At 46.0% G+C, this 20,398-nt stretch overlaps 1 protein-coding gene across 5 annotated transcripts in view; it reads left to right on the forward strand.

The window, feature by feature from the left end:
* The window catches only part of PTPRE (protein tyrosine phosphatase receptor type E), a 212,236-nt gene that overhangs the window by 103,629 nt on the left and 88,209 nt on the right, over positions 1 to 20,398 (forward strand). For all 5 annotated transcript variants that reach the window (XM_038743959.1, XM_038743960.1, XM_038743961.1 and 2 more), the window contains 2 exons: positions 11,084 to 11,174; positions 15,927 to 16,003. In XM_038743959.1, coding sequence (XP_038599887.1) covers positions 11,084 to 11,174; positions 15,927 to 16,003 — 168 coding nt within the window. The remainder of the gene's footprint in view (positions 1 to 11,083; positions 11,175 to 15,926; positions 16,004 to 20,398) is intronic.

Below are 20,398 nucleotides of genomic sequence, written 5' to 3' on the forward strand. Positions count from 1 at the left end.
GTTATGAGGAAACTGGGTCAAGGGGACCGTTGATTTAGTGGCAGTTAATGGATTGGCTGCGGGGGCTGGTAGTTTGAAGACACCAATCAATCAATCAATCAGTGGGATTTGGAGAGCACTTGCTGTGTGCAGAGCACTGTACTAAGCACTTGGAGAACCTCTGGTTATGAGGAAACTGGGTCAAGGGGACCATTGATTTAGTGGCAGTTAATGGATTAGCTGCGGGGGATGGTAGTTTGAAGACACCAATCAATCAATCAATCAATCAGTGGGATTTGTTGAGCACTCACTGTGCGCAGAGCACTGTACTAAGCGCTTGGAGAAACTCTGGTTATGAGGAGACTGGATCACGGGGACCATTGATTTAGCGGCAGTTAATGGACTAGCTGTGGGGTATGGTAGTTTGAAGGCACCAATCAATCAATCAATCAATCAGTGGGATTTGTTGAGCACTCACTGTGAGCAGAGCACTGTACCAAGCGCTTGGAGAATAATAATAATGATAATAATAATAATAATAATAATAATGGCATTTATTAAGCACTTACTATGTGCAGAGGGGAGGTTACACGGTGATCTGGTTGTACCACGGGGGGCTCACAGTCTTAATCCCCATCTTACAGATGAGGGAACCTAGGCCCAGAGAATAATAATAATAATAATAATAATGGCATTTATTAAGCGCTTACTATGTGCAAAGCACTGTTCTAAGCGCTGGGGAGATTACAAGGCGATCAGGTTGTCCCACGGGGGGCTCACAGTCTTCATCCCCATTTTACAGATGAGGTAACTGAGGCCCAGAGAACCGAAGTGACTTGCCCAAAGTCACACAGCTGACAATTGGCGGAGCCGGGACTTGAACCCATGACCTCTGACTCCAAAGCCCGGGCTCCTTCCACGGAGCCACGCTGCTTCTCAGGTTACCTCAGGTTACGGGAAAACCAGGGGGGGACCATTGATTCAGTGGAATTTAAAAGATAGGAGGTGGGATGGCAGTCCAAAAATATCAATCAGTGTTATTTATTTATTCATTTTTTGTAATGGCATTTATTAAGCGCTTACTATGTGCAAAGCACTGTTCTAAGCGCAGGGAAGATTACAAGGTGATCAGGTTGTCCCACGGGGGTGGTCACAGTCTTAATCCCCATTTTACAGATGAGGGAACTGAGGCCCAGAGAAGTGAAGGGATTTGCCCAAAGTCACACAGCTGACAGTTGGCAGAGTCGGGATTTGAACCCATGACCTCTGACTCCAAAGCCCGGGCTCTTTCCACCGAGCCACGCAGCTTCTGTGAGGGCTTTCTGTGAGCAGAGCACTATGCTAGGCGCTTAGAGCACTCTGGTTAAGGGGAAACCATGTCACAAGGACCGTTGATTCGGTGAGATTTAATTTTATTTTTATCTAAACGGTATTTGTTAAGCGCTTACTAGGTGCCAGGCACTTTTCTATTGAGAAGCAGCGTGGCTCAGTGGAAAGAGCCCGGGCTTGGAAGTCAGAGGTCATGGGTTCAAATCCCGGCTCCGCCAACTGTTAGCTGTGTGACTTTGGGCAAATCACTTCACTTCTCTGGGCCTATTTGTTAAGCGCTTACTAGGTGCCAGGCACTATTCTATTGAGAAGCAGCGTGGCTCAGTGGAAAGAGCCCGGGCTTGGGAGTCAGAGGTCATGGGTTCAAATCCCGGCTCTGCCAACTGTTAGCTGTGTGACTTTGGGCAAGTCACTTCACTTCTCTGTGCCTCAGTTACCTCATCAGTAAAACGGGGATATAATAATGATTTCATTTATTAAGATGGATTAAGATTAAGATTAAGATATTAAGATTAAGATGGTTTTCCTGTAACCTGAGGTAAGCTGAGAAGCAGTGTGGCTCCGTGGAAGGAGCCCGGGCTATGGAGTCAGAGGTCATGGGTTCAAATCCCAGCTCTGCCAATTGTCAGCTGTGTGATTTTGGGCAAGTCACTTCACTTCTCTGTGCCTCGGTTACCTCATCTGTAAAATGGGGATGAAGACTGTGAGCCCCCCGCGGGACAACCTGATCACCTTGTAACCTCCCCAGCGCTTAGAACGGTGTTTTGCACATAGTAAGCGCTTAACAAATACCATTATTATTATTAGGTCACACAGGCCGTTGATTCAGTGGGATTTAATAATGATGGCATTTATTAAACGCTTACTATGTGCAAAGCACCGTTCTAAGCGCTGGGGGGATACAAGGTGACTGGGTTGTCCCAGGGGGGGCTCACAGTCAACTCCCATTTTACAGATGAGGGAACTGAGGCACAGAGAAGTCAAGTAACTTGCCCAAAGTCACACAGCTGACAAGTGGCAGAGCCGGGATTTGAGCCCATGACCTCTGACTCCAAAGCCCGTGCTCTTTATTATTATAATTATTATTATTATTGTTATTAATCCTCATTATACAGATGAGGGAACTGAGGCACAGAGAAGTGAAGTGACTTCCCCAAAGTCACTGAGCTGACAGTCTTCTAGACTGTGAGCCCACAGCTGGGTAGGGACCGTCTCTATATGTTGCCAACTTGTGCTTCCCAAGCGCTTAGTACAGTGCTCCGCACACAGTAAGCGCTCAATAAATCCGATTGAATGAATGAATGAATGAATTTTCCAGATAAGGTAACTGTGTGCACAGTAAGCGCTCAATAAACACGATTGATTGATTGATTGAAGTGGAGGAGCCGGGATTAGAATATTGGACCCAGTCTCCGTCCCACCTGGGGCTCACAGTCTTCATCCCCATTTTACAGACGAGGGGACTGAGGCCCAGGGCAGTGAAGCGACTTGCCCAGGATCACTCAGCAGACAAGGGGCAGAGCCGGGATTAGAACCCAGCTCCTTCCGACTCTCAGGCCCGGCTCTAACCATTAAGCAACGGTGACTCAAGGCCCTCCCTCCTCCTCAGTCTGTCCCGGAAGGATACGGCCCCCACGTTGGCTCGGGAAGAAAGGTTGGGGCGTCCAAACGTGTGTCAGATCCAGCCTGACGTGCCTCTGCCCACCCGCCATCACACTCCGCGGGACTCTGGGGTCTCACAACCTGACAACTGCAGCTCACAACACAAACCGGCACTGATTTGGGGGGTGCAAACAGTCTCGGGAGTGAAGGACTTCCCAGCCCACTCTCCTAGACTGTGAGCCCGCTGGTGGGTAGGGACCGTCTCTATATGTTGCCAATTTGTACTTCCCAAGCGCTTAGTACAGTGCTCTGCACACAGTAAGCGCTCAATAAATACGATTGATGATGATGATATTTATTATTCTATTTATTTTACCATTGATGTGACTCTATCTTTAATTCTATTTATTCATATTGATGCAGTTGATGCCTGTTTACTTGTATTGATGTCTGTCTCCCCCCTTCTAGACTGTGAGCCCATTGTGGGCAGGGATTGTCTCTCTTTATTGCTGTATTGCACTTTCCAAGCGCTTAGTACAGTGCTCTGCACACAGTAAGCGCTCAATAAATACGATTGATGATGATGAATAAATGCAAATGAATGAATGAATGAATGCTTGGCACATGGTAATTGCTTAACAAATACCATTATTATTATTAGCTTGCATCTACCCCAGCGCTTAGTACAGTGCCGGACACATAGTAAGCACTTAACAAGTACCTTAAAACAGTCACATATGTGCTCACAACGGCCCTTTCCCACCTCGAGTCTCACTGTTGGGTGGACTTCCCCAACATTCCTGATGCGAGAAGCAGCGTGTCTCAGTGGAAAGAGCCCGGGCTTTGGAGTCAGAGGTCATGGGTTCAAATCCCGGCTCCGCCAATTGTCAGCTGTGTGACTTTGGGCAAGTCACTTCACTTCTCTGTGCCTCGGTTACCCCATCTGTAAAATGGGGATGAAGACTGTGAGCCCCCCGTGGGACAACCTGATCACCTTGTAACCTCCCCAGCGCTTTAGAACAGTGCTTTGCACATAGTAAGCGCTTAATAAATGCCATCATTATTATTCCCGGAAAAACACATTTCACGGATGAACAGAGTCTGCTGTTAGAGCAAGATTGTGTCTTGGTAACACGTTTTAGGACAGTGTGACCAAATAGCAATAATTGGAATGACTGTGGTATTTATTAAGCACTTACTACATGCGCTTAGTACAGTGCTCTGCACATAGTAAGCGCTCAATAAATACGATTGATGATGATGCCAAGCTCTGGGGCAGAGTCAAGATAATCGGGTCAGATACGGTCTCTGTCCCACATGGGTTTTACAGTCTAAACGGGAAAGAGAACAGGCATTTAGTCCCCTTTTTATTCATAAAGAGACTGGGGCCCAGAGACGTGAAGCGACTTGCCTAAAGTCACACAGCAGGCAAGTCAGTTTTAGACTGTGAGCCCACTGTTGGGTAGGGACTGTCTCTATATGTTTCCAACTTGGACTTCCCAAGTGCTTAGTACAGCGCTCTGCACACAGTAAGCGCTCAATAAATACGACTGATGGTTGATGAAGTGGCAGAGCTGGAATTAGAACCCAGGGCCTTTGACTCCCTAGTCCTGTGTTCTTTCTACTAGGCTACGCTGCTTCTTTATGAATAGCGAAGAGGCAGCGTGGCTCAGTGGAAAGAGCACGAGCTTTGGAGTCAGAGGTCATGGGTTCAAATCCCGGCTCCGTCAGCTGTGTGACTTTGGGCAAGTCGCTTCACTTCTCTGTGCCTCAGTTACCTCATCTGTAAAATGGGGATAAAGACTGTAAGCCCTCTGTGGGGCAACCTGATCACCTTGTAACCTCCCCAGCGCTTAGAACAGTGCTTTGCACCTAGTAAGCGCTTAACAAATACCATTATTATTATTATTATTATTATTATTATTATTATTATTATTATTATTATTAGCTAAGAGAAGCAGCATGGCTCAGTGGAAAGAGCCCAGGCTTGGGATCCAGAGCCTTCTAGACTGTGAGCCCGCTGTTGGGTAGGGACCGTCTCTATATGTTACCAACTTATACTTCCCAAGCGCTTAGTACAGTGCTCTGCACACAGTAAGCGCTCAATAAATACCATTGAATGAATGAATGAATGGGTTCAAATCCCGGCTCCGCCACTTGTCAGCTGTGTGACTTTGGGCAAGTCACTTTACATCTCTGTGCCTCAGTTACCTCATCTGTAAAATGGGGATTCAGACTGTGAGCCCCCCGTGGGACAACCTGATCACCTTGTATCCCCCTCCAGCGCTCAGAACAGTGCTTCACACATCATCATCATCATCAATCGTATTTATTGAGCGCTTACTACGTGCAGAGCACCGTACTGAGCGCTTGGGAAGTACAAATTGGCAACATATAGAGACAGTCCCTACCCAACAGTGGGCTCACAGTCTAAAAAGCGCTTGAAAAATGTCAACATTATTATTATGATGATGAATATTATTTTAGACAACTAGGTTCGTATCGCTCTCGCCTGTCCCGCCATCGACCCCCGGCCCACGTAATCCCCCGGGCCTGGAAAGCCCTCCCTCTGCCCATCGGCCAAGCTCGCTCTCTTCCTCCCTTCAAGGCCCTGCTGAGAGCTCACCTCCTCCAGGAGGCCTTCCCAGACTGAGCCCCTTCCTTCCTCTCCCCCTCGTCCCCCTCTCCATCCCCCCATCTTACCTCCCTCCCTTCCCCACAGCACCTGTATATATGTATATATGTTTGTACACATTTTTTTACTCATTTATTTATTTAATTTATTTGTACATATCTATTCTATTTATTTTATTTTGTTAGTATGTTTGTTCTCTGTCTCCCCCTTTTAGACTGTGAGCCCACTGTTGGGTAGGGACTGTCTCTATATGTTGCCAATTTGTACTTCCCAAGCGCTTAGTACAGTGCTCTGCACATAGTAAGCGCTCAATAAATACGATTGATGATGATGATCAACAGGAGTCATCGCCAAAGATTCCCTGAAGGCATTTTCGAAGGCTTTTCGGTCTCACTGTCCATTTGGGCATTTCCCTTTAGCTTTCATTTTCCTTTCCCCACCGTGGAAGGCTTGACTTTTTCTAAGAAACCGAGTGAATTGGGAAAGAACTTCTTCACATTTCACCCCACGACGCATTACCCCGCCGATTTCTCAATAACTGTCCAATGCCTCACCATATTCCCCGTCTGTGGTTACGTTCCACACGGGCAGGAGGTTTTGACGGTTACAAGACAGAGTCAAATCGAGAAGGTGCTCGGATCCTTTTTACTTCCCCTGGGTGGTTTCCATAAGTCACTAATTCATTCATCCACTCAATCGTATTTATTGAGCGCTTACTGTGTGCAGAGCACTGTACTAAGCGCTTAGGAAGTCCAAGTTGGCAACATCTAGAGACGGTCCCTGCCCAACAATGGGCTCACAGTCTAGAAGGGGAAGACAGACAACAAATAATGGTGATAAGAATTATTATCAGCACGCTTCCGTCGCTCCTGGGCAGGAGCTGGGGAGCGCTGCTGGCAGACATCCAGGCATCAGGCCGACCTCGTCCGTCAGAGAAGCAGCGTGGCTCGGTGGAAAGAGCCCGGGCTTTGGAGTCAGAGGTCATGGGTTCGAATCCCGGCTCTGCCAATTGTCAGCTGTGTGACTTTGAGCAAGTCACTTCACTTCTCTGGGCCTCAGTTCCCTCATCTGTAAAATGGGGATTAAGACCGTGAGCCCCATGTGGGACAACTTGATCACCTTGTAACCTCCCCAGCACTTAGAACGTAGTAAGAGCTTAATAAATGCCATTATTATTATTATTATTGTTATTATTATTATTTCTCTGTCCGCTCTTCCACCTGGAACATTATTTTTCCATCCTTATCGACTCCCACGTCCATGGCCCGTGCCAGCTGTTTCAGATGTTTAACTCCCTCCTCTAACTCTCTGTCCCCTCATCGGCCCCCCCAATCTCTTGCCCCTAATAATAATAATAATAATAATAATAATGGTATTTGTTCAGCGCTTACTATGTGCAAAGCACTGTTCTAAGCGCTGAGGAGGTTACAAGGTGATCAGGTTGTCCCATGGGGGGGCTCACAGTTTTAATCCCCATTTTCCAGATGAGGGAACTGAGGCCCAGAGAAGTTAAGTGACTTAACCAAAGTCACACAGCTGACAGTTGGCGGAGCCAGGATTTGAACCCGTGACCTCTGACTCCAAAGCCCGGGCTCTTTCCACTGAGCCATGCTGCTTCTCCTAATGACCTGGCTATGAACTTTATGGATAAAATTGAAACCATGAGGCATGAACTCTTCCGCTCCTCTCCAGGGCCTCCCTCCCCCGCCCCTTCTTTGATTCTCCCATCTTTCCCAATCGTATCTCAAGAGCTCTCCAACCTCCTCTCAAAGTCCACTCCCTCCACCTGCATTTCTTCCCCCATCCCTTTGCAGTTGATCAGCACACTTGGCCCGCCCTTCTTCCTCCCCGACTGCCATCCTTAACTGTTCACTCTTCAATGGCATCTTCCCTGCCACTTTCAAACGTGCTCTTGTGACCCCTGTCCTAAGAAAACCCTCCCTTGACCCCATGTCTCCCTCGAATTATCACCCCATCTCCTTCCAACCATTCCTCTCCAAACTCCTTGAGCGAGTTGTCTACACCTGGTGCCTCAAATTTCTCTCCCTCCAATTCTCCCTTCTACCCCCTTCACTCTGGCTCCATTCATTCATTCAATCGTATTTATTGAGTGCTTACTGTGTTCAGAGCATTGTACAAAGCACTTGGGAAGTACACTACCCTCTCTAAGGTCACCGATGACCTCCTTTTTGCCAAATCCAGAGGCCTCTACTCCATATTAATGCTCCTCCACCTCTCAGCTGCCTTTGACCCTTTGGACCGCCCCCTTCTCCTGGAAACTTTACCCAACTTTGGCTTCACTGATGCTGTCCTCTTCTGGCTCTCCTCCTGTCTCTCTGGCCACTCCTTCATTCAATTGATCGATCAATTGTATTTATTGAGCCCATACTTTGTGCAGAACCCTGTACTAAGCGCTTGGGAGAGTACGATACAATACAGAGTTGGTAGACACATTCCCTGCCCTCAAGGAGCTCACATTCCAGAGGGGAAGACTGACATTAATATAAAGAAATAAATGATAGCTATGGACATAAGTGTTGTGGAGATGAGGGAGGGTTGAATGAAGGAAGTGAGTCAGGGTGGTGCAGAAGGGGGTGGGAAAAGAGGAGAGGAGGGCTTAGTCAGGGAAGGCCTCTTGGAGGAGATGGGCATTCAATAAGAAGCCAACAGAGCTCATAATGTAAGAGGGATTAAGTTTGCGAGCCCCCAGGTGGTACAGGGACCATGTCCAACCTGTTTATCCTGTATTCATTCATTTATTTAATTGTATTTATTGAATGCTGTCTGTGTGCAGAGCACTGTACTGAGCGCTTGGGAAAGGACAGTACAACACTAAACAGTGACAATCCCTGCCCACAATGAGCTTACAGTCTAGAGGTGGGGAGACATCAGTACAAATAAATAAATGACAGATCTGGACAGAGCCCACTGTTAGGTAGGGACTATCTCTATATGTTGCCAACTTGTACTTCCCAAGCGCTTAGTACAGTGCTCTGCACACAGTAAGCGCAAGATAAATACGATTGAATGAATGAATGAATAAGTGGTGTGGGGCTGGAAGAGTGGGAAAGAGCAAAGGGAGAAAGTCAGGGGGATGCTGAAGGGAGTGGGAGATGAGGAAAAGTGGGGCTTAATCTGGGAAGGCCTCTTGGAGGAGGTTAAGGGTTTGAAGGGGGAGAGAGTAATTATCTGTTATATCTGTCCCAGTACTTCGACCAATGCCTGGCCCATAGTAAGCACTTAATAATAATAATAATGATGGTATTTGTTAAGGCTTATAACCTCCCCAGCGCTTAGAACAGTGCTTTGCACATAGTAAGCGCTTAACAAATGCCATCATCATCATTATTATTATTATTAAGCACTTACTATGTGCAAAGCACTGTTCTAAGCACTGGGGGTATACAAGGTGATCAGGTTATCCCACGTGGGGCTTACAGTCTTCATCCCCATTTTACAGATGAGGGAACTGAGGCCCAGAGAAGTGAAGTGACTTGCCCAAAGTCACCTAGCTGACAACTGGCGGAGCCGGGATTTGAACCCATGACCTCTGACTCCAAAGCCTGGGCTCTTTTCCGCAGCGTGGCTCAGTGGAAAAAGCACAGGCTTAGGAGTCAGAGGTCATGGGTTCAAATCCCGGCTCTGCCACTCAATCAATCAATCAATCAATCAATCAATCAATCGTATTTATTGAGCGCTTACTGTGTGCAGAGCACTGTACTAAGTGCTTGGGAAGTACAAGTTGGCAACATATAGAGACAGTCCCTACCCAACAGTGGGCGCACAGTCTAAAAGGCTTCACAGTCTAAAAGCTGATAGTCACACTTGTCAGCTGTGTGACTTTGGGCAAGTCACTTCACTTCTCTGGGCCTCAGCTACCTCATCCGTCAAACGGGGATGAAGACTGCGAACCCCCCGTGGGACAACCTGCTCACCTTGTATCCTCCCCAGCGCTTAGAACAGTGCTTTGCACATAGTAAGCGCTTAACAAATACCATCATTTTTATTATTATTATTTCCCCTGCGCCACGCTGCTTCTAAGAAAGAACAAGAATTTAATTCCCGCTTTACAGAGGAGGGAACTGCAGCCCAGAGAAGTGACCCGCCTAAGGCCGCACAGCAGACAAGGTGCTGGAGCCACAATTAGAACTCAGGTCCTTTCATTCCGTCGTATTTACGGAGATCTTACTGTGTTCAAAGGCTTGTGCTCCGTCCACTAGGCTCCACTGCCCCTCGCTGCTTTGGAGGCGGGCAGAGCTGGCGTCTATCTGATGTGGGGCGGAGAAGGAAGGAGACCCAGGCCGGGAAACAGTGACAAGGAGGGGCAGCAAGCAGTAGGGCCTTCCCAGACTGAGCCCCCTTTTTCCTCTCCCCCTCCCCATGTTGCCAATTTGTACTTCCCAAGTGCTTAGTACAGTGCTCTGCACATAGTAAGCACTCAATAAATACGATTGATGATGATGATGATCCCCCCCGCCCTACCCCCTTCCCCTCCCCACATCACCTGTATATATATTTATCCAGATTTATTCCTCTATTTATTTTACTTCTACGCATTTACTGTTCTATTTATTTTGTAATGATGTGCATATAGCTAGAATTCTATTTATTCTGACGGTTTTGACCCCTGTCACGTGTTTCGTTTTGTCGTCTGTCTCCCCCTCCTAGACTGTGAGCCCGTTGTTGGGTGGGGACCGTCTCTATTTGTTGCCAACTTGGACTTCCCAAGCGCTTAGTACAGTGCTCTGCACACTGTAAGTGCTCAATAAGTACGATTGAATGAATGAAGAGGGAGCCTGGAAGGGAGGTAGATGACCATGAGGAGCAGCATGGCTTAATGGAAAGAGCCCGGGCTTAGGAGTCAGAGGACATGGGTTCTAATCCCGGCTCCGCCACTTGTCTGCTGTGTGACCTTGGGCAAGTCACTTCGCTTCTCTGTGCCTCAGTTACCTCATCTGTAAAATGGGGATTAAGACTGAGCCCCAAGTGGGACAACCCGATTACCTTGTAACTACCCCAGCACTTCATTCATTCATTCAGTCGTATTTATTGAGCACTTACTGTGTGCAGAGCACTGTACTAAGCGCTTGGGAAGTACAAGTTGGCAACATCTAGAGACGGTCCCTACCCAACAGTGGGCTCACAGTCTAGAAAGGGGAGACAGAGAACAAAACAAAACATATTAACACAATAAAATAGAATAAATATGTACAGATAAAATAAATAGAGTAATAAATACATACAAACATATATACAGGTGCTTTGGGGAGGGGAAGGAGGTAAGGCGGGGGAGATGGGGAGGGGGAGGAGGGGGAGCACTTAGAACAGTGCTTGGCACATAGTAAGCACTTAACTAACAACAAATACCATAATTATATCAGCGCTACCATAATTCTTATCAGCACTTAGAACAGTGCTTTGCACATAGTAAGCACTTAACAAATGCCATCATTATTATTATTATATTGTTATATAGCTAGCGTGCGTTCATCCTGTGAGATCCTAAACGTTTGCTCTCAATTTTGTTTTCATTTGCAGTCGTTACCATCGGGCCATTTGCAAGGAACCTTTGAACTGGCCAATAAAGAAGAAAACCGAGAGAAAAACAGATACCCGAACATCCTTCCCAGTAAGAGCTTACATTCGTTTCCCGCTTTTCCCGTCAGTGGGATGGCCTCTGGTGACCATCCAGGGACCGTCATGTCGTCCCCAGTCAATCAGTCAATCAATCCATCAGTGGTATTTATTGAGCGCTTACCGTGTGCAAGAGCACTGTACTAAGCACTTGGGAGAGGACAGTGTGCGACCTTGGGCAATTCACTTCACTTCTGTGTGCCTCAGTTACCTCATCTCTGAAAGGGGGATTCCAAGTCCAACCTGATTATAATAATAATTGTGGTATTTGATAAGTGTTTGCTATGTACCATGCACTGTTCTAAGTGCTGGGGTAGAAATACGATAATCATAGAAGCAGCGTGGCTCAGTGGAAAGAGCCCGGGCTTTGGAGTCAGAGGTCATGGGTTCAAATTCCGGCTCCGCCACTTGTCAGCTGTGTGACTTTGGGCAAGTCACTTAATTTCCCTGAGCCTCAGTTATCTCATCTGTAAAATGGGGACTAAGACTGTGAGCCCACCATGGGACAACCTCATCACCTTGTAACCTCCCCAGCGCTTAGAACAATGCTTTACACATAGTAAGCGCTTAATAAATGCCATCATTATTATTATTATTACTATGTTGGACATAGTCCCCGTCCCAGATGGGGCTCACAATCTTGATCCCCATTTTACGGGTGAGGTAACTGAGGCACAGAGACGTGAATAATAATGATGATGATAATAATAGAGTGATAGTATTTGTTGAGCACTTACTATTTGCCAAGCACTGTTCTAAGCACTGGGGGAGAAACAAGGTTATCAAATTGTCCTAGGTGGGACTCACAGTCTTATTAATAATAATAATAATAATAATAATAATGACATTTATTAAGTGCTTACTATGTGCAAAGCACTGTTCTAAGTGCTGGGGAAGTTGCAAGGTGATCAGGTTGTCCCACTGGGGGCTCCCAGTCTTCATCCCCATTTTGCATATGAGGGAACTGAGGCCCAGTGAAGTGACTTGCCCAAAGTCACACAGCTGACAAGTGGCGGAGCCGGGATTAGAACCCACGACCTCCGACTCCCAAGCCTGGGCTCTTTCCACTAAGCCACACTGATTACCGATTAGCCTGCATTTACCCCAGCCCTTAGTAGAGTGCCTGGCACATAGTAAGCGCTTAATAAATACCACCATTATTATTATTATTCATTCATTCATTCATTCAATCGCATTTATTGAGTGCTTACTGTGTGCAGAGCACTGTACTGAGCGCTTGGGAAGTACAGATTGGCGACATATAGAGACAGTCCCTACCCAACAGCGGGCTCATGGTCTAGAAGGGTCAGTAAGCCCATTCCCTACCCACGACGAGCTTCCAGTCTACAGCACCTGTGGGGGGCCCACTGTTGGGTAAGGACTGTCTCTATATGTTGCCAACTTGTACTTCCCAAGCGCTTAGTACAGTGCTCTGCACACAGTAAGCGCTCAATAAATAAGATTGATTGATTGACTGGTCACGGACCGACCCTGGTCACTCCAAGCTGACACACTCCAATGGAGGTCGGGGTTGGGAGACTTGGGGGGAGCTTATGGGTGGGGATTGCCTCTATTTATTGCTGATTTTTACTTCCCAAGCGCTTAGTACAGTGCTCTGCATGCAGTAGGTGCTCAGTAAATGCGATTGAATGAACGAATGAACTGGCTCTTCGCCGCCAACAGCGGCTACTTAAAGGCACGGGTTTGGTGGGCCGGAGTGGCTCTCGCTGGCCACTTTAGCCGTGTTTGCAGGACATTAGTTTATTTGAGGAGCAGCATGGCTTTGTGGCAAGAACCCAGCCTTAGGAGTCAGAGGTCGTGGGTTCTAATCCCACCTCTGCCACTTGTCATCTGTGTGACCCTGGGCAAGTCACTTCACTTCTCTGGGCCTCAGTTCCCTCATCTGTAAAATGGGGATGAAGACTGTGAGCCCCCCGTGGGACAACCTGATTGCCTTGTATCTACCCCGGTGCTTAGAACAGCGCTTGGCACATAGTAAGCGCTTAACAAAAATCATCATCATTGTTATTATTATTATATACCCTTAGGCCAGCCATGGGGTCAGAGGTCAGGGCCGGGATAACGTTGCTCCTGTTACCCTTAATTATGAATTAATTATTAATTATTGAGTACTTACAGTGGGCAGAGCACTATACTAAGCACTTGAGAGAGGATAATAACAGCAATAAACAGACACATTCCCTGCCTACAAACACAAAAGCGTCTCTCTTCTCTCCTGCCTCTTTCCCTCTCTCTCTCTCCTCTGTCTCTCTCCTGTCTCCTCTCTCCCTGTCTGTCCCTCTCCTCTCTTCCTTGCTTTCTTTTTCTGTCTCCTTGCTCCTCCTCTTCTTTCCCCACTCCCTCTCTCTCCTTTCTCTGTTCTTTCCTCTTTTCTCATTCTTTCTCTCTCCCTCTCTCCTCTCTCTCTTCTCTCTCTGTCTCCTTGTTTTCTTTTTCTCTTCCTTTTTCTGTCTGTCTCACTCTTTTTCTCTTCCTCTCTCTTTCTATCTCTGCCTCACTCCTCTCCATTTCTTTCTCTGTCTCTCACCTATATCTTTTTCTACCTCTACCTCACTCTTCTCTCCATTTCTTTCTCTGTCTCTCACCTCTCTCTCCTTTTTTTTATCTCTGCCTCACTCTCTCTTCATTTCTTTCTCTCTCTCTGTTTCACCCCTCTCTTCTATCTGTATCTCTGCCTAACTCTTCTCTCCATTTCTTTCTGTCTCTCACCTCTATCTTTTTCTATCTCTACCTCGCTCTTCTCTCCATTTCTTTCTCTGTCTCTCACCTCTCTCTCCTATCTTTTTCTATCTCTGCCTCACTCTCTATTCATTTCTTTCTCTCTCTGTTTCACCTCTCCTATCTATATCTCTGCCTCATTCTTCTCTCATCATTTCTTTTTCTCTTTGTCTCTGTTTCACCTCTTTCTCTCTCTTCTATCTTTCTCTTTCTATCTCTGCCTCACTTCTCTCTCCATTTCTTTCTCTTTCTCTCTGTCTCTGTTGCACCTCTCCTTCTTCTCTCTCTATCTTTCTATCTCCACTCTTCTCTCTCTCTTCATTTCTTTCTCTTTCTTTCTGTTTCTGTTTCACCTCTCTTTCTCTCTCTTCTGTCTCTGTCTCCTTGCTTTCCCTTTTTCTGCCTTTCTCAATCTCTGTCTCACTCTCCTCTTTCTCTTCCTCTCTCTATCTCTGTCTTACTCTTCTCTCTCTTCATTTCTTTCTCTTTCTGTCTCTGTTTCACCTCTGTCTTTTTCCTCTCTCTCCTGACTCTATCTCCATCTGCTCTCTATCTCCCTCTGCTCTCTATCTCTTTTTATTTATTTATTTATTTTACTTGTACATATCTATTCTATTTTATTTTGTTAATATGTTTGTTTTTTTTCTCTGTCTCCCCCTTCTAGACTGTGAGCCCACTGTTGGGTAGGGACCGTCTCTATATGTTGCCAACTTGTACTTCCCAAGTGCTTAGTACAGTACTCTGCACACAGTAAGCGCTCAATAAATACGATTGATTGATTGATTCTAGCTTTCTCATTCTCCTCTCTTATGGCACAGTGGATAGCGCCTGGGCCCGGGAGTCAGAAGGTCACGGGTTCTAGTCCCAGCTCTCCCACTAGTCTGCTGTGTGACTTGGGCAAGTCACTTCACTTCTCTGGGCCTCAGTTACCTCACCTGTAAAATGGGGGTCCAGACTGTGAGCCCCACAAGGGAGAAGGACTGTATCCAACCTGATTTGTTTGTATCCACCCCAGCGCTTAGTATAGTACCTGGCATGTAGTAAGCACTTGACAAATAGCGTAATAATAATTATTATTATTATTTCAGTCTCATTCTCCTGTATTTTTCTTTGTCTCTGTCTCAGTCTCCTTTCTCTTTCTCTTTCTTTCCCTGTGTTCATCTCCATCATCATCATCAATCGTATTTATTGAGCGCTTACTATGTGCAGAGCACTGTACTAAGCGCTTGGGAAGTACAAATTGGCAACATATAGAGACAGTCACTACCCAACAGTGGGCTCACAGTCTAAAAGGGGGAGACAGAGAACAAAACCAAACATACTAACAAAATAAAATACATAGAATAGATATGTACAAGTAAAATAAATGGAGTAATAAATATGTACAAACATATATACATATATACATCTCCATCTCACTCTCCTCTCTCTTCTTCTGCCTCCCTGTCTCTCTCCATCTCACCCACTCTCTTTTTCTCTCTATCTCTCTCTGTCCCTATATCACTCTCCTCTTTCTGTTTCCTTTTCTCTTTCTGACTCTGTCTTTATCTCTGTCTCACTCTCCTCTCTCTTTATCTCTGTCCCCTGTCTTTCTCTGTCTCACCCCTTCCCTTTTTCTCTTTATCACTGTCTATCTCTAGATCACTCCTCTTTCTTTTTCTCTTAATCATTCTGTCTCTGTCTTTATCTCTGTCTCACTCCCCTCTCTGTCTCTTTGGCCCAGTCTCACCCCTTCTCTCTTTTTTCTCTCTGTCTCTCTATCACTCTCCTCTTTCTTTTTTTCTCTTTTTGTCTCTGTCTCTCTCCTTTGTCTCTTTCTCTGCCTCTCTCTCTCTCTTTCCTTTTTCTCTGTCTCTCTCTCTCTCCCTCCCTCTCACCCTGTCATTCCATGAAATGGCTCTTTCCAGCCACAGGCCCTCAGTAATTCCCGAGGCCGCGATCCATCGTGAGGTAAGGATGTCGGCACCCCTTCCCTTCCACTTCTCACGGCCTCCTCCTGTCTTCGCAGATGACCATTCCCGGGTGATCCTGGCCTCCCTGGACGGCGTCCCCTGCTCCGACTACATCAATGCCTCCTACATAGACGTGAGTGAGCTGGGCGGCCCCTCCTCCCCAGGCAGGGTGGGCATCGGTAGGCATCAGGGAGAAGCGGCGTGGCATAATGTTTTGTTTTGTTGTCTATAATAATAATGGCATTTATTAAGCGCTTACTATGGGCAAAACACTGTTCTAAGAGCTGGGGAGGTTACAAGGTGATCAGGTTGTCCCACGGAGGGCTCACAGTCTTCATCCCCATTTTACAAATGAGGTAACTGAGGCCCAGAGAAGTGAAGTGATTTGCCCAAAGCCACACAGCTGACAGTTGGCAGAGCCAGGATTTGAACCCATGACCTCTGACTCCAAAGCCCGGGCTCTTTCCACTGAGCCACGCTGCTTCCCCATCTAGACTGTGAGCCCTTTGTTAGGTAGGGACCGTCTCTATATGTTGCCGACTTGTACTTCCCAAGCGCTGCACACAGTAAGCGCTCAATAAATAATAATAATAATAATAATGGCATTTGTTAAGCGCTTACTATGTGCAGAGCACGGTTCTAAGCGCTGCGGGGAATACAAGGTGATCAGGTTGTCCCACGGGGGGCTCACAGTCTTAATCCCCATTTTCCAGATGAGGTAACTGAGGCTCAGAGAAGTGAAGTGACTTGCCCAAGGTCACATAGCAGACATGTGGGGGGGCCGGGATTCGAACCCATGACCTCTGACTCCAAAGCCCGGGAGCTCCATGAAAAGCTCCAATAAATCCGATTGAATGGATGAATGAATGAGTAATGGCTAGACCCAGCACTTAGAACAGTGCTTTGCACATAGTAAGCGCTTAACAAATACCATTATTATTATTATTGTTATTATTACCGCGGGCCTGGGAGTCAGAAGGTCATAGGTTCTAATCCCGACTCCGCCGCTTGTCTGCTGTGTGACCTTGGGCAAGCCACTTAACTTTTCTGGGCCTCAGTTGCCTCATCTGGGGATGAAAACTGTGAGGCTCACGCGGGACAGGGACTGTGTCCAACCCAATTTGCTTGATTCCACCTCAGAGTTCAGTACAGTGCCTGGCACATAGTAAGCGCTTAACAAATACCCTAATTATTATTATTATAATTATGGTTATTATTGTCAGGCAGCGGGGTTGGACTTTTTCCCTGAAGGGGTGCGTCGGGAAGCCATGCTAGGCTTGGGATGGTGGAGTCCTAGAGCTCAGTGCCTCCTTACCTCCCTCCTTCCTTCCCTTGAGGAGCAGCATGGTTCAGTGGAAAGAGCCCAGGCTTGGGAGTCAGCAGTCATGAGTTCGAATCCCGGCTCTGCCACTGATCAGCTGTGTGACTTTAGGCAAGTCATTTGACTTCTCTGGGCCTCACGTCCCTCATCTGTAAAATGGGGCTGAAGACTGTGAGCCCCACGTGGGACAACCTGATCACTTTGCATCCGTCCCAGTGCTTAGAACAGTGCTCAAGTAAGCACTTAACAAATGCCAGCATTATTATTATTATTATTCTCTGGGCCTCACTTCCCTCATCTGTAAAATGGGGATGAAGACTGTGAGCCCCACGTGGGACAACCTGATCACTTTGCATCTGTCCCAGTGCTTAGAACAGTGCTCAGCACATAGTAAGCACTTAAGAAATGCCAGCATTATTATTATTATTCCCTTCCTCCTGCCCTCCTCCCTCTCAGCCCCCCATCCTATGTTGGTATTTTCCTGACTTCTGGGTGCCAAGCACTGTGGCGAGTGCTGGGGTGGAGCCTGCAGTCGAAGAGCACCTGTATAATAAATAAATAATAGAATAAATCTGTACAAATAAAATAAATAGAGTAATAAATATATTAACAAAATAAAATAAATAATAGAATAAATATGTACAAATAAAATAAATAAATAGAGTAATAAATACGCACACACACATATGTATATACATATATACATATATATATATACATATGTCATCATCATCATCAATCGTATTTATTGAGCGCTTACTATGTGCAGAGCACTGTACTAAGCGCTTGGGAAGTACAAATTGGCAACATATAGAGACAGTCCCTACCCAACAGTGGGCTCACAGTCTAAAAGGGGGAGACAGAGAACAAAACCAAACATACCAACAAAATAAAATAAATAGAATAGATATGTACAAATAAATTAAATAAATAAATAAATAGAGTAAAAAAATATGTACAAACATATATACATATGTGTAGGTGCTGTGGGGAAGGGAGGGAGGTAAGATGGGGAGATGGAGACGGGGACGAGGGGGAGAGGAAGGAAGGGGCATATGTGTGTGTGTGCGTATTTATTACTCTACTTATTTAGAGTATTTATTATTTATTTATCTATTTATTTATTTTATTTGTACATATTTATTCTATTATTTATTTTATTTTGTTGATATATTTATTACTCTATTTATTTATTTTATTTGTACATATTTATTCTACTATTTATTTTATTTTGTTACTATGTTTTGTTTTGTTGCCCGTCTCCCCCTTCAAGACTGTGAGCCCGCTGTTGGGTAGGGACTGTCTCTAGATGTTGCCAACTTGGACTTCCCAAGCGCTTAGTCCAGTACTCTGCACACCGTAAGCGCTCAATAAATACGGTTGAATGAATGAAATGAATGAATGAAAAGAGGGAGGGAGGATAGGTAGTTCGCCCCCATTTCCCAAGCTAAGTGCTTAGTCCAATCAATCAATCGTATCCAATGCTCCGGACACAGTAAGCGCTCAATAAATATGATTGGATGAATTTCCCGGACAAGAATTCGGAGAGCCAGAGGTGTCAAATGAGTTGTCTGTGGCAGAGCGGACGCTCAGTCAATCGATCAATCAATCAATCAATCATATTTATTGAGCGCTTCCTATGTGCAGAGCACTGTACTAAGCGCTTGGGAAGTACAAATTGGCAACATATAGAGACAGTCCCTACCCAACAGTGGGCTCACAGTCTAAAAGGGGGGAGACAGAGAACAAAACCCAACATACTAACAAAATAAAATAAATAGAATAGATATGTACAAATAAAATAAATAAATAAATAAATAGAGTAAAAAATATGTACAAACATATATACATATATACAGGTGCTGTGGGGAAGGGAAGGAGGTACTACCCACCCTTGGGGATTGAGGGTAGCCCCTCGCCCCCTAGAACATACAGACACACCAACACACACACACACCCCACCACCATCCCGTGGCTCAGTGGAAAGAGCTTTGGAGCCAGAGGTCATGGGTTCGAATCCCGGCTCCGCCACAAGTCTGCTGCGTGACCTTGGGCTAGTCACCTAACTTCTCTGAGCCTCAGTGACCTCATCTGGAAAATGGGGATTAAGACTGTGAGCCCCGTGTGGGACGAAGCAGTGCTTTACACATAGTAAGCGCTTAACAAATGCCATTATTATTATTAGTATTATTATTATTGTTATTATTGTTATTATTATTATTATTATTATTATTATTATTATTATTATTGCCCAACTCATCCAAGGAGCCCCTAACCAGAATTGCTGTATTTATTAAGTGCTTAATTCCGTGCAGAGCACTGTACCACTTAGTGTTTGGGAAAGGACACAATGCAATCGGCGTGTGGAACTCAGCTCACCCGGTGTCCCACCCCACAATGGATACAACACACACACACACTCTCTCTCTCTCATCTTCATCAATCATATTTATTGAGCGCTTACTGTGTGCAGAGCACTGTACTAAGCACTTGGGAAGTCCAAGTTGGCAACATGTAGAGACGGTCCCTACCCAACAGTGGGCTCACAGTCTAAAACGGGGAGACAGTCTCTCTGTCTGTCAGTCTCACCGTAGACATGGGTTTGTGTGCACACACAAACACACACACACACACACACACTCATCTTGTCTATGAGCACCACACCAAGACCTGCTGCATTTATCAAGAGCTTACTCTGTGCAGAACACTGCACTAAGCGCTTGGGAGAGGACGATCCAATTGAGATGTGGGGTTCAACTCATTCATCCAGTCGTACTTATTGAGCGCTTACAGTGTGCAGAGCACTGTACTAAGCACTTGGAGAGTACAATGAAGCAACAAATAGAGACAATCCCTACCCAATGGGCTCACAGTCTTGAAGTCCACCCCACGATGGATATAACAGGCAAACACACACACACACACACACACACACACACACACACACACACACACACACACACACACACACACACATATGCCCCCGCCCCCAAAAGCCACGGGACCTAAAAGCCCGGGGAGAAAGGAAGTGAAGAAAATGAAAATGAGAAGCCAGAGGGACTATGGAAGCTGGATTGATGAGTGAGGCAGAAGATCAATCAATCATATTTATTGAGCGCTTACTATGTGCAGAGCACTGTACTAAGCGCTTGGGAAATACAAATTGGCAACATATAGAGACAGTCCCTACCCAACATTGGGCTCACA

This window comes from Tachyglossus aculeatus, chromosome 3 (assembly GCF_015852505.1).
Source record: "Tachyglossus aculeatus isolate mTacAcu1 chromosome 3, mTacAcu1.pri, whole genome shotgun sequence".
Taxonomy (NCBI): domain Eukaryota; kingdom Metazoa; phylum Chordata; class Mammalia; order Monotremata; family Tachyglossidae; genus Tachyglossus; species Tachyglossus aculeatus.